This window comes from Opisthorchis viverrini (assembly GCF_000715545.1).
Source record: "Opisthorchis viverrini unplaced genomic scaffold opera_v5_264, whole genome shotgun sequence".
In the NCBI taxonomy this organism is placed as follows: domain Eukaryota; kingdom Metazoa; phylum Platyhelminthes; class Trematoda; order Opisthorchiida; family Opisthorchiidae; genus Opisthorchis; species Opisthorchis viverrini.
Window position 1 is genome coordinate 242403 of NW_008751921.1, and position 14765 is coordinate 257167.

A 14765-nucleotide genomic window follows, 5' to 3' on the forward strand; every position below is an offset into this window, starting at 1 on the left:
GTAAGATTGTGGAGCTCTTGAAGATTTGGGTGATATTTTCAGTTCCACAGAATGTGTAAGCCAAAAAGACTACGCCCTTCAATCTCAGTACAGTCATTCAGCCTGTAGGCACAGGTGTTTGGTCTTCTCCCTACTCGTAGTTTAAATCCCATTCAAAAAGGGGATTAGAACTTTAACCTACGGGTTTAAATTACGTTGCAAGATAGTCCGAATTTGTTTTGGATAGTGGGAAAAGCGCCTTTCAAGAAGCGAATGTCTTCAGAAGTGTTAGGTGTATGTGAGGTACAAGGGTTTTGGGTGGGTTGAAGGCATTGCCTGGTCCTTCGACACGTTCATCCAACTACTCTAAAGAATTACTCAACGAGTCCACTGTATTCAGGTTTGTACCCGTTGAATTTCCTCACCCATTATTCACTCTTTACTCAGCGCATGCTCAAAATTGCAACGAGTCTTACACTAAGGTGGCTACCAGAGGTGGTTACCTTGGCCCATCGATTAGAAAGTACAGATCACTTTCCCTGACGTAGCCTGAGGAGGCAAGCAGTCTGATACCCAATGGGCCTTTTGGGCAGTACCGAAACCCCGGACTTGAGAAGTATATGGGCCATTTCCCGGCAATCATGTTCAACTATCCATCTAAACGTATTTCGCTGATTCCCCCGGGAGAAAGGGCTTATTGTCCTCATACTCCTGTGGCAGATGTGAGATTGCCACCCGGGATCGTTTTGCATCAAAATGTTTTCTTAGCAAGGGCGCTGGCTGTTCTGTGTGAGAGATCTCTGTTAGGCTTTCCGTCACGATCACCTACTTCTGAATGAAATTACGGGAGTTGTTGTCGGTAACATAGATTCANTTGTTGCGTTGAACAGTAGCGTCACAAAATGAAACTGGAGGTAATTGTGCCCAGTTGTCTTGATCGTGAAGTGCATCTATCAAGCAGGTATACGACTGTATGATCGTTTGCAACGACATTCTTTCAGCAATGAATTATCAATCTTAACGTCATCTGAAACTTGTGCACTATACTGAAATACGTTGGTTTCCGTATATCTTTTATTCCAGTACTTTTGGTCGAACTTCTCGGTAGGGTGGTTGTCGTGGCCCCGTGTTCTCACAGACCGAAGATCCCTTGGTGGTGGACAAGCGAACGCAAGGCACTTCATCGAAAATTCTTCTCCCACCAAAACGCTGGTTACATTGTCAGACTTCCATCCAAATATAACCACACAAAGTGTCCGAAATCTGTGGAAGTCGAAGGTCTCTGCAGGAATCCCCCGATCTCCATTCAGCATCACAATTCCAGATTTCGGGTTGTCAACGAAGAAATTGTCTGTTACCAGATAACGACAATCCTCGGTGGAAGTAAGTTGTGATTGTGAATTTCCTTCTCTCAGGACATATTTAGAGCACAGTTTATCAAATGTCACTTGTTTATTGTATAATTCCGGAAGCCAGATGTCACTGTCAAGTGGTATTAGCAATGACCAATTTTAAAGTCCCTCGTCGAAATAAACGCACCATGGGTTTCCGTATATTTCCAATATGCCCCATGCCTGGAGCTTTGATTCTTCCCGACGTTTTCAGATTAGGTCTGCTAGTTCGTGGATGTAGCAAAGTTCTACTTTATTATTGTGTGCCTGATACAAAATAAGTGAGATGATTAGAGCAGCGTCCAAAGTGAGAATCAGTACAAAATAGACATAAAAGCTTTTTCCACATTTGGAATCATGCAGCATATCGGCTACCGAATGGCACAAGATTAACTATATGATCTCGAAGCGTTCAAGCAAATAAATTTTTTGACTCATTGTTTAGCCATAATAGTTCTCAGTAGGGTCACATTGGCCATAGAATCTCCAGTATAAGCGACTGAGTTAATCCACAGGCCTGTTTGTCGCGTGTTTTTTCTATGGAATAGATAAGCCCGGTTCATGCGAAGCTGTCTTCCCAGGAGAACATTCTTTTCCATTTTTGTTCCACTTGCCGGACACTTGCCCGTGCTCATTCACTGGTACGCGGGGCAGCGTAGAATACCGACTGAAAGTGACCTTGCATCTATCGAATGGGGATAGATATCGATCCATCAAGGGATTCTTGGTAATTCGTGATGTTGTAATTGGAGAACAACCGGTGAGTTCAAATGTTGACATGATGGTTTTTGTTCCTCCAGTTTGATTCACAAATATTGTAAAGAGACTTGACCGCGAGATTTCTGTGTCAATATCCCAGTCAAAAGAATTACCAAATGCATTTTTTGTGAGTTGATTTATTGTTAAACTTTAACATATGTAGAATTAACCTGTCATCCAACCGTGGTCACCTTACATACAGTACAGTCCCTCGATTCGCTGATTATTCCCTTTAAAAGATTTATCTGACCTGGCTTGTTACCATTCTCGTTTCATGTTGCCCAACTTTTTTACTGATCATAAGAGCACCTTTTACTATATTGCCTAACATAAAGAGCCACCGCGAATCCAACTCTCAGTGTAATGCCCAAACCCAGATTCTTTCGGACAAGCGCTCACAGTCGAGATTTTTCAAGACACCATCATAACTACCTGAACAGGACTGTTGACAATCCATCCCTCCTATGCACCTCTGCCCGCAATACTTTCACACCGGTACATTTCCCGCTCTCATGAGATTCACCCACTGCATTCACGATGAAGATTAGTTTACTTGTCTACACCAGCTAGCCAGTGGTTCAAACACCATGTCAACTCTACCTCTCGTGTTCCATCTGTTTATGTGCTTGCACGAAATTGGTACTTTTAGTTCTAATTTGCAGGCCACTGTATCTGGCGTTAATTTTAACCGACAGGACTTTGTTTCGAGTTGAAGCTCACGTGAATTCGTAAGACGCTCCTTACGATGCGCTTTCAGACTACTGGCCTCAGAAAATGAAAATAGAGGGCACAACAGTTAAACGCCTAACATTAAATCAGTATGGTAATACATAAATATATATACAGCAATAAAAACAGAAAAATCTGAAAGTAGTCTCACCACAACTAGTGAGGGTTTTTCTATCAGTCTAGTCCGATTTACTATACCAGTGGAATCCTAATTGCAGCCACATTTTGAAGTGGGCAACTTTTCACGATCACCGATTTGAAAAATCTTTTGCTGGGGTTAGTTCCACCGTGTCTCACCATGTGGAAAGCATGTTTAATGTGAAACGAATATCATAAATGAGAGATTTAGTTAAGTCTCTCGTGAAAACAAAATTGATTTGCAAATGAGTGTATTTTTTTCGAAAACAGTCCAATTTGAGTTCAAGTAGAACACAAAGTTGACGGAAACTCGGGGACCGCGCCTACCTGATGAGCCCCAAGAAGGTCGAAACAGGTCGTGGGCTGTCGAAGAGTTTCCTTTATGAAACCAATATGTTATTCTGTCTATATGATTTACGTATATTTTGCTCTATGTTTATCCTAAAAAATTTATTTGTTTCGCTACTAGTGTAGGTAGACCAGATTACCCTCTTGTGCTCGAACACAGCCGCTGTACTGCTATTTTGTGTACACCATCTAGACTTTCGTGTACTTTCGAGATTCATAAGCGGTGAAGAGCTGAAGATCTCCTCAGCCAACCAAGTGCAGAAAGTGCATTGTTGTTTTGTGCCAACCAAAAAAATAATTTGTTGACAGATTCATCAGCTTTATTTGTTGCAAAATACGAGCCTGATGTCGAAAATAAGTAAACATTCTGAACGAGCAAAATTCATCTCCACTAAACTTGATTAACTGGTTCAGCTACTGGTGCAGCATCAGTAGGCTATAATCAGTTCAGTTTGACTTGATTTCAGCTGCAATCTTTAAGAATTGTAGTAAAAATGCCGCTAATTCTGGTTTCTGGTAATCCTCGAGGAAAACGCAGTTCGGAAATTCTCATGATTCGGTATCTCAGTTCTACGTATATTTTTTGGCTAACCCGTGGTTCAAATGGAGAAACAGGGAAACTCCCTTGTGCAAGTGCGAGACGTGGGTTAGTCTCCAAAGAGTTCGTCAAAAACAGCTGACCATAGACCTACACGAACAGAAGCGCAGCACACAAATACAAATGATTTGAAGATTTTTTCTATAAAATAGTGAATACGGTAGAGGGGTCTAGATGAGCAAACGGCTCTACGAAGCAGGGACGAAGTTTGTTTGAACAAGCAAGTCCCATCAGAGTTTTTTGTCTCCGTCAAGTTTTTCACAGCGGCGCAGAGTAGACCGGCCACTGTGGATGCTAGTTTCTAAGTCTGCGCTATCATTAGCTCGAACAGACCTTCAGTGAATAGTCCTCGACGTTTGTCGTAGTTGAGCTCCTTAGTGCAACCTTGACTCAAACTGCTGTTTGCGGAGGTGAACGAGGCGGTTTCACTCATATCATAATGGTTGATCTAATTTTTAAAGTTTTGGAATCTACTCGAACACTGATACAAATGAGTTCAAAATGTTTGAATAAGCCATGACATTACTTCTTATTAAGAGTTCACAATCAAGGAACACTGAAATTTTTTACAGTAGATTCATGCAGCCTACGCTGTCTACTCACATCCACAAAGTCGACAGCAGTTACGCTTCCTTTCCTATTGGAGATGATTTCAAGCAAAAAATCCAAATGAAGTACAGCAAACTGAATTAAAGCAGTCTCGATTCCAGAGTTTCTTGTTTGGCCAGAATCTCCGCTTTTCATTTAAACAAAAGATATGTTCTCCACTTACACACGCTGAAATTCTACTGAGAAACCCCATCCGTTTTAGCGAAGACAAAGGACCAAGATATATATGGTGGTCAGACTGATCTGAGAAACGTAAAATGAAGTAAGATGCAACATTCATAATACAGATATGAGTACGCGAACACATTGTCATAAGCAAGTCGGATATTGCTTCTGGCACACAGTGATTCTGCTGAGTGGCTTCGAATAACTCTGCTGGCATTCATCTTGACTTACATTAATTGAGATCAGATTCATAAACTTTGGCTACGTGCATTCGTTAAAAAAATCGGGTGATATTCTAACCGTTCAAGCATGACTTTTAAGGAATAAATAACTGGTAAGATAGTAATAATTCGGTTATATGGGAACGCATGGCGGAGAATACTACAAACCGGAATAGTGTTTTTGGCAGGCGCTTCTGTGAATCAGGATCATCTTATCGATGAACGGTTTGTTGGAAACTGGCCAAAAGCCGCGACGAAGCGGAAGCGTAAACCACATACCCTAGAACCACCATGTGTGAAGTGCCAACGCCAGTTGGTGTAAAGCGCTGATATGTGGCCCCAACAAGTGGTTCAATGGACTAGAAACGATACCGGTGGCAATAGTCTGAGTATTGAGTATTGTCGTCAGTGTGAGAGCACTAAGCGCGATCTTTCATAAGAAGAGCTCTTTTGTGCTTTTCGGGGTATTACCCACGTACATAATAGCGGAATGGTATTTTTGGTGTGTCCCGTCGGTGCGATAAGATGGAAGATGAACAGGTCTTGGAGCTGGTTGTCCATTTTGGCCCCATTCTTGTTCGACGAATCGCACATTCCTTTCTACGCGGATTGAGTTGGAAGGTTACACATATTGGTCCGACCGTCTGAATCGATGCACTCCAAGTAAACTTTCTCACTGAAGCTTGAAATGCACGTAGAATTTGCTGAGACAATTCCACAATCGGGGATGAAATGCGTCGGCTCCTGATAGACGGTATTGCATCAACTCTTCACGCCAATCCTGAAGAGCTTCCAATAAGGAAAGTCAAAAGAAACTTTTTGTGTCTTGTTTTGGGTAACCACATCAATGTCGTTTCTTGAGGAAATAAACACTCATTAGGAATTAAGAATCAATAACCGAATATTGTACCGGCTGCCCGTAATATTCTCCAAATTTATACGCCCAAAAGACCAACTCATTGTTGGTTGTGCTGGATACTATGTGCATCGGGATGCTTTCGCTGTCGTCACAAACAGGTTCGACAAAATGCTTCGATAACCTACCATCGGTCTCCTACTTCTGGGGCAACAGATTCACCGGAGTCATTCGCCAGTGCAATTATGCTCTGCTGTAGCTCGTTTTCTGTAGCCCCATGTTCAGATTTGTGGGTTTCCAGCTGAAACGTTTCCACACACACATAAGACATTCTATTTGGTATATCTTCTGAAAGGTCAGAATAAGCAGAATCAAATGTGGAGAATATTTCCTCAAAATTCACCAGTTTACTTGTTATAATGATGTCCAGGTCTACCTTGACGAACGTCGCCGGTGAGTCTGTTGTTGTCGAATGTGTGCGGTTGTTTGACTCCTTAGTTCTTCACTGGTCTTTGGACCCGTGACTTTTGGACTCCAATTGAATTTCTGCAGTCATCAGTAAATCAACCTTTGTGTCAACTAGGAATCAGCATAAAAGAATTGGAAGCGTGAGCGTTGGTATATGAGAAGGGAGGGGCCTGTTAGAACGGGGGAGCCATTAAATCTTGTGGGCCTACGTAAATTATCAAACTGCATTTCAACCCCAGGCAAATCTGTTGCGGTTTGTGATATCTACTTTTCTCTATAAAAGTGTTCTATCTGAGTCTAGTAATTCCACACACAGCGTCGATGAGGTCGTTTTAAGCTGTCCGGCGGACCTCGAGCAACCAAGACAGATTTTTAATCTATGCGGCTACTTCATTTCTGTGTTCTCTGGATCAACAACTCTTATGGTTCCACATTTGCTGGGTAAGCCATACAACATATTGGCAAACAATTAAGGGCATACTAACACCAAGCAATACCCGCTGATATTAAACGTGTTCTTCTGATTTGTTTGTCCTTCCAGGATATACCAAGCACACTGTCTTGTCCACCAATTAGCCGCTGGTTCGTCAGTGGATTTGACATGCTCAGCCAGAGTGGAGCCATTGATGAGTTCACTACACTGATGCGGCAAAGGTTAAGAAGCAACCGGTTTGACGAATTTGGGAGCCAAGTTATTGACGGCGACCAACAATTTCGACTGGAGTCTTTCGAGCCAATGCCAACGTGGGAAGCTGCTGAAACTCAGCAACCGAACGCATCCTTGCTGCAAGTGGATGGTAATTTTGGACAACTGCGGATCAATCGAAACCGTGATTCATTTTCCAAGGGACAGTCGTTGAAAGATAGGATAAGACGTGCGTTGTCTGGCAACAAGTACGCTGGATTGCAAATGAGCCGTGCAACCCCACCTCTGCACTTCAGTCAATGCTATAATATGTCGAGCCTAGTCCCAACTTCGTGGATTTCTCGTCCTCATACATCAGAAGTCACGTCCTATCCAAGAGTTGCCATGGGATCACAGATCGGCTATGCAGTGTCCTGTCGGCTTACCGTCAGCCGACGGAATATGGTCCCTGGTGAACGCATTACGGCACGTCTAACGTTATTTGTGGAGGATCCTTTCGCTCTTGTTCCTCTCCCAAAACTTACGGAAGGCCAGTGCAATCATGGAAGCTGTGCGCCCCTTTGTTGTGCTACCTCCAAGCAGACCAAGCATGTTTGGAGCCCTCTGGCAAAAGCATTTGTCTCCTATTTTTTAGGAGAGAGTTACGAACGACAACTTTCAGACCCATATGAATCATCAGCAATATGGTGGAATGGTGTTGTGAAGCAACCGCATCGAATAATGATTGTATTACGTCAGGTGAGGTGGATCAAAGAATCTAATAAATATCTATCTCGGATGCTACGAAGCATCATGTAATGTCGCATGATTCCGAGTGCTATTTTATGGGTATTCTCATACATGCTCGTAATTTGTCAGACTGTCCCAGAGTATCCAACATCTTTGGCTGTACGTAAGTTCGACTGAGTGTTCTCCAATCTGCATGGACAGTGAACAGTGGGCTGACAGAACAACGGATGTAGCATTGTCCATCTATTGTTTTCCTGATTTTTTGGAAGCCTGAATGTCTCAGACATGTATTTAGCTTCGCAGAAAGTCAAAAAAGCAAACTCAAGCAAACAACGCCTACGATAAATCACTCTGGTAATTACGGCTTTTTTGAGATGTCTAATATAGTCGGACCGTCCGCCACAGGTTCAACCTCTGGTTGAGCTGAAATTCACGTTACTTAATCTAGGGCCGTCACTGTGCCTCTCCTCTCAACACCAAATAATTAGGACAAAACCTCTCCTAATGGTGGTGGGCGAACTAGTAGATACCACCCAGAACTAACTTGCGTCCTTCTGTCGGTGTTTTTCGGACGCCAATGCTCCTATAGTACATAGCACACGCATTGGCCAGATAACTGACATGGTACATCCATCATTAGACAGAAAGTAAAACAGCAAACAGCAGTGTCCGTTGAGCACATGAGCAGTGTGGCGTTAACAGCAGTGATGGTTTATCTGGGTGTCTTTTATTGCAGTTCGCCCAAATCTAGCTACGTAGCTTCCAAGTTATCTTTAAGTTTCGAAAGAATAATACGCAAACTAAAGCGGACCGAGCAAACCAGAAACTTACCATTGCATTAAAGAATGGTGAGCTCAACTCTTCTCGATCGCATTTTCCTGAAGAAGTGTCAACTGCAATCAATACAATTGTAAAGTTACGGAAACTTAGAGGAAGTGGAAGAATGACCTACAGACTCCTTAATCCAGTGGTGGGTTTATTATTGGCGCAAAAAGTGAAGATAATTTGGAAAGAGTTTTTGGCACGAACGAACAATTTCGGCTTATCTCTTAGGTGTTTCTTAGGAAGAGAACTCACTATGGCCTCTGGTTTTTCCTCTGAGTAGGTTAACCTTACTGCACACGTTTCAGCACCAGTCGAGGTGGCGTCATTGGTATGCCGTTAGTGGGGCTTGGAAATGGATCAATATTTGTGCGTTGAGTAATGTTTTATGTGGGTTATTGTACGGTTTGCTAGCCGGGCTGAGCTTTGATCACGATCAGTTGTTTCATATTGTAGTTCTATTGATAGCCCTTTTATACTTTGTTCAGACTGATCGGCAACCGTTTGACCTTTGAGCTCAGGCCCCCTCACTTTCCTATTCTGGTCAATGCTGAGGTTGTTTCTGTCCTTTACCATTTTACATGGCCTCTGTTGAACCGACCCCCAATGAGTTCTCGTTTCATGGTACGCCAGTCTGATATTCGTCTCAGTTTGAGTATTCGAGTTGATATATGGGTCCTTTGCAGAAAGTGTTACGTAAATTGGATCTAGTTCAATGGGTCGGTTCTTAGAATCTGTCTTAGAGTAGCACACCTCCATAAATATCCTTCCGTGTCTTGCGTTTCCTTATGCCGATATTTTAGGGTTTTCTGGATTGAATTTGTCATGTTTTCGGCCTTCATACATGCATATCTATGATACAGGGTCATGTCTGCTTCATGTCTGCTTCACTGAAGTGCAGCCCCACTCACACGTTCACTCTGTGAGAGACGGTGAACACTGCCAAAGCTTAGATTTTTTACGTTTGCTCAAACAAAGCGCTTGTCTCAAAACTGAAGAATAACCATAATACATGGTGCAAACAGTAGTACGAACTGTCCAAAAGTACCGCGCTTAATTGTTCATCTAATTAGAAAGCTGGCGCATTCGTATTATACTGATGAAAACGGCGATTTCACTCAAAATCTAACACAGAGTTAATGAGTCGGCTAGTCCGCCAGATGTCTAGCTGTGAACGTTGTTGACAGCAATGGACCATGGAGATGCTCGGTTGCCATGGAAAACGAGGGACAAGTTTCTGGGTAAGTAGTGAAAAGTAAAAAAAATCCATGTTCTGATTAAAATGGTCAAATGCTCGTGGTCGAACAGCTAGGCGTTCAAATTACTACTTGGGAGGGCGTGGATTCAAAACTCTGGGTGTCGGGAGATGTGAACTACTCATAATGCCCAGTAAGGATGAAGCAGTGAGGCAAAGGTTCTCTGTATTTCCGTATAGACAGTCTTAACTTACAGGACAGAACCTCTGTTGCAAACTTTCCCCTCTAGCAAGGCCGACAAGCTTGACTACACGAAGCACATCAGATATAATGTTGCTGAAAATATTTGATCAGTGAATATCAGGTTCTACGCTCCTTGGAACCTCGGGTGGGCACGGGTTACGCACTTCTGTCAACCCTCTTTGCTAACTGAACGTCAGATTGTGAGCAGTCGGGGAAGTACGCTCATCTACTAATGAGTCTTGTGTTAAACAGGGAACAGACTCACTCTGAGATGGAGCTAGTCAAATGACTTGTTTATTCCACCAAGGTATTGTGCACTGTGGTAGAAGGTATGGTAGTAAGTGAAACGGGAGTCAGCCTTTTTGCAGGACATTCAATTTGGGAAAAATGGAAAATGGAGAGATTCGCTTGGCAAATAAGCCATTATTCCGTTGATATCGGATTAGCTGGAAAGTGGGCGTATTTCTGCAAGAAGGACGACGACACCGTATTTTGCGAACCTCGCTTTAAATGAACGAGCGTACTGCTGAGATCATTTGTTCTCACAGTATCTAACTGTGCACACAAGGTCACACTGGCCTGAGCCACAAAGGCGCCAGAATCGAGAACGATCAGTCTGATCATACCCGACGGAGTACTCTTTTCTATAGTCTTTGACAACAGCGGCGCTTTGAATAAGCGGCGCTCTGTCCTTCCCGAGGGAGAGATAATGCGACTACTTTGCAGCCAGTCGGATCTGAACGGCTGTGTTCAAGCACTGACCGCAAATTCGCTGGGCCAGCACTTGCTCAGTTTCGTGAGATGCGCACTGTCTATGAGCTCTAATAAGGAAGAAACATCTCTACAGTATTTATGGGCTTTTCGCCAAAGGTTGTCCTCATTGATGAACCAAAATCTCAAGTGAAAACATTGCCGGTACTTTTTGGATGTGTGAAGGCGAAATAGTCTCGTGGCATTTCTTGGTACGAATGTATTCCCGTTGAATGGCACCACAAACAGTTGCAGATAAGATAAAATCATTAAGGCTAGAAGTTGGTGCAGTTTTCCCATTTCATATGGGGCTCTTCTTCAAGACCTCATTCAGATGATTTCCGTTTCTTTTTTACCGAACAGTCCAGAGTTACTTAGATCTGTCTAATACGTTGTTTGTTCCTACAGAAGAGCAAGCAGCAAATTGTAATTGACAAGCGAACCTGTATCCGAGCGGACAGTTTTAACAATTGGTCTGTATAATCTGGTTTTCGTTCTCACTCCAATTCAGATGACAACCTATAAAGACTGGACAAATCACGTGATAGCAGAAGAAGAACGAGACATATATATGGGAGAAATGGAACGCGGCCAGCTCACAGACAAGCATTTATTGCGTGTCAGTTTAGAGCACGTATTCAACGTCCCTGCCGTCACACCCTCTAACCTGGATGGAACGCATTGCATCACGGTTTCGTACACATTGGGGGTGATTCACTTCAAACTCAAAAGGTACGAACATCTGTGGCTTCCAAACGGATGGAGAATGCACTTGAAACGGAGTTCAAAGGATGCCGATTCGCGCGATATTGAACGCGTGTACATACCTTATTCCAGTGAGGTGGAACCTAAAAATGTCAGATGGGCTAAGCGATTTGTCCGACAAATGCAGAGAAGAAGGCCTTCTAGCCCAGCGACTTGGAAGCGCATCTATTCTGATTTACATCTGCCTATCCCAATAAAGATTGGAACTTCAAAGTATGGTCATACTCCTGATGGAGATCAGGATAGCCTGATGATCGCAAGTGAGTACATATTGGATTTTGTCTGAAATAAGCTTGACATAACTGGCCATACAGTTGCTCTAGTACGAAGGTATACGTTCACGCCCATGTTGAAATGCACCCAGAAAACTACGAGTTTAAAAGACTTGAGTTCAATTGACAAGTTAACCACTAGTTTACTGCAAACTGATACGCAGTATCCTCACGATATCCCGGTCATGTGAAAACCACACGCATATTGGTATAATCATTTGAGTATTTTGTTGCTGGAATTTGTTTTTACATACGTAGGTTGAAAACAAATTTCCTAACCAAATCGCGTATATGTTCGCTGTATGATGAACTCTGGAGTGGTCGCTGGCGCTCTATCGTTCCAAAAACCGTCGATATAGGTGTCACTGGTGTGAATATACTACTGAATTCTCTACTCAGGAAAATGTTGGTAGCTCAGGTAGCGTAGACGGTTGTTCGCTTGTTTGCTGAGCTTGGCAATTCGATTGCAAACGTTTCATCACCGTTCGAGGTGACATCACCAGTACGTTGTTGGGGAACATTGTGGTTCCCAGCTCAGTGAGCCAACCAACGACCAAACTAGTGAATCGATGGTCAAGCACTTCCGCTACTAACAACGATGGTTCAGTCGAGAGAATTAATATTGTATAACTTTTTCAAATGCAGAAAACATTAGAATATGACCAAAAATACAATGTTTCAACGATGACTGCAGTTCACCTTCAAGCTCCGTAATCACTAAATGGTACTAAATATCTGTTTGCGTGTCTTTAATTCGAAGGTTTTTGGGACTCTATTTCAGAAACTGCTTCAAAAAAGGGAGATTCCCCCAGAGCACAGTATGCATTATAACCATGCTTAAGTTTGTAGGCCTAGAGGATAGTTGGCCTGAATTAGACCTTTGTGGAGTGGTCACCGACCAACCAATCTGTCGCGAGAATTCTGTGTTTCACATTAAATCGGAGAAAAATTATTTCAGGAGTAGACAATCATAAAAGAATTCATGTGGAATGATACACCACAGTCACCACAAGCGGTCATTTGCGAGGACATACTACATACGGCCTGCGCTGTGATTTGCTCGGTTCCCGATTGTTTTGTTTTGCTCAAGGTCAATATAACACTGTGTTGGTATATTTTTCATTGTACAGAGCTTCGAAGCCCGTACACCCGCGAAAGTCGCAATGCGGTAGTGCCCAAGTGCGTCGGAATTTCTGTGGCCTAAGTACGTGTCAGCATAAGCTCGAGTGAACTCGCAGTGTAACAAGATATGAACGGTTAGTTTTTGATTAAAATTATAGCGACGCGGGGATGATCGTAAACTGTGACACTAAGCAATGATTTACTGAATTAACTTGTTAAAAAGATTCATGCTGTTGCAGCCGTCGTTGGTAGCCAGACACAAAAATCAGAAAGGCGGAACTTTATACATGCTGACAATCTAATTCGACGCTGTTTAACGTGTCAGAACACGACAACAGCAGCGATGTATTTAACAGCAAAATATAACGTATAAAGTATGTTATGCGGAGTATATCTGGTTACCGCTTGACAACCGAAGCACCCATTCGGTTAATGCAGGATTTCCTAATCACAAGTAAACCAACAGTTCCGTTTTGAAGAGAGCAAATCACATGGAACAGCACCATGGTGCATCTTTGTAGGTAATCTATTGGCGTGATTTCTTTCCGTCGTTGGTAGCCAGACACAAAAGTCAGAAAGGCGGAACTTTATACCATGCTGACATCTAATTCGACGCTGTTTAACGTGTCAGAACACGACAACAGCAGCGATGTATTTAACAGCAAAATATAACGTATAAAGTATGTTATGCGGAGTATATCTGGTTACCGCTTGACAACCGAAGCACCCATTCGGTTAATGCAGGATTTCCTAATCACAAGTAAACCAACAGTTCCGTTTTGAAGAGAGCAAATCACATGGAACAGCACCATGGTGCATCTTTGTAGGTAATCTATTGGCGTGATTTCTTTCCAGGCAGCTCGGAGCTTTTTAGAAGACATACCAACTACTACAGTTAATTGTGAGTCTTACAACTTTGTGGTGTTAGGGACACTTGGGTTTTTGGGTCGACTAATTGAAGTACCCTAAGTTTACTTGGATAAGAGATGAACGTCGACTATATTTGACAAACATTATTAGATTGCAATCGGCTGGTTCTTCCGAATTTTGCCAGCTGATTCCCGTTTGATAACAAATTAGGCACATTGGTCTGGATAAACAAAATTTTGATATTTTATTCCTAACTAAATTTTGGCCAGGCTGAGGATACTTAATAATAAAATAATCTCACGGGATTTTGGAAGGAATAACGCTGTTTACAAATGCACCCTTCAATATATCCTATCGTTCCCATTAGATGACGCGCTATATCCGTGCTACTACATGCAATGGCCATATAGCTGTGAATACGGGAGCCTTCCACCAGCCTACGCTTTTGTTAGTCATGATCGGGAAAGGTCTCGGAATTCGCTTCAGGCCAACACTGAATTACAACATTCCGTTTCATTCGCTGACATAAATGCTGCATCTGGGAGAACAATAGCTGAGCGCCGACGGAGATCACATTCATCCGGCGGACGTCTCTCTTTTGTTCCCGGTGGCCTAGGACCGGGGAGAATCCGCCAATCGAGCGAAATTCGCCGGAACGTTGAAAACCCTGTTCACAGGAAGCGGCGAGCTTCGGAGCAGTTGGTGCATTCACAGCATGGCACGCCTGAAGCAGACGCACGCAGCACCTGGCAACAAGAAGTTCAGATCTGACCGGTGTGTATTACTCATCTGTCCATCTTGTTTCGAGTCAGAATAGCTTGCTCGCATAATCCGAGACGTACTTGCAAGAAATGTAGTCTTTCCTAACTCTCATCGAAATATAATCTCATGATTTGCTCTTGCTTTTCGATCATTGACAAAAATCCGCGGCTACCACCCGTTCCGTAGGCAGCATATTTACATGCGTGGGCTAGACAAGCCAGTGTAATCGGCCATAAGCTTCAAAAAACCACTGCAAGCTAGTATCCATTGCCCACAAACTCTAAGGTATATTGTATTGGCAGCAATGACATGCAACCACAGACTTGA

At 43.0% G+C, this 14765-nt stretch overlaps 1 protein-coding gene across 1 annotated transcript; it reads left to right on the plus strand.

The window, feature by feature from the left end:
- Positions 1-1918: 1918 nt before the first annotated feature.
- T265_14794 (hypothetical protein) lies at positions 1919-14445 on the plus strand (the record flags this gene model as incomplete). Its single annotated transcript, XM_009175275.1, has 4 exons — positions 1919-2130; positions 6803-7645; positions 11159-11672; positions 14044-14445. Coding segments are annotated over 4 exons (1968 nt in total), but the record flags the coding sequence as incomplete, so codon positions are not given.
- Positions 14446-14765: the final 320 nt, after the last annotated feature.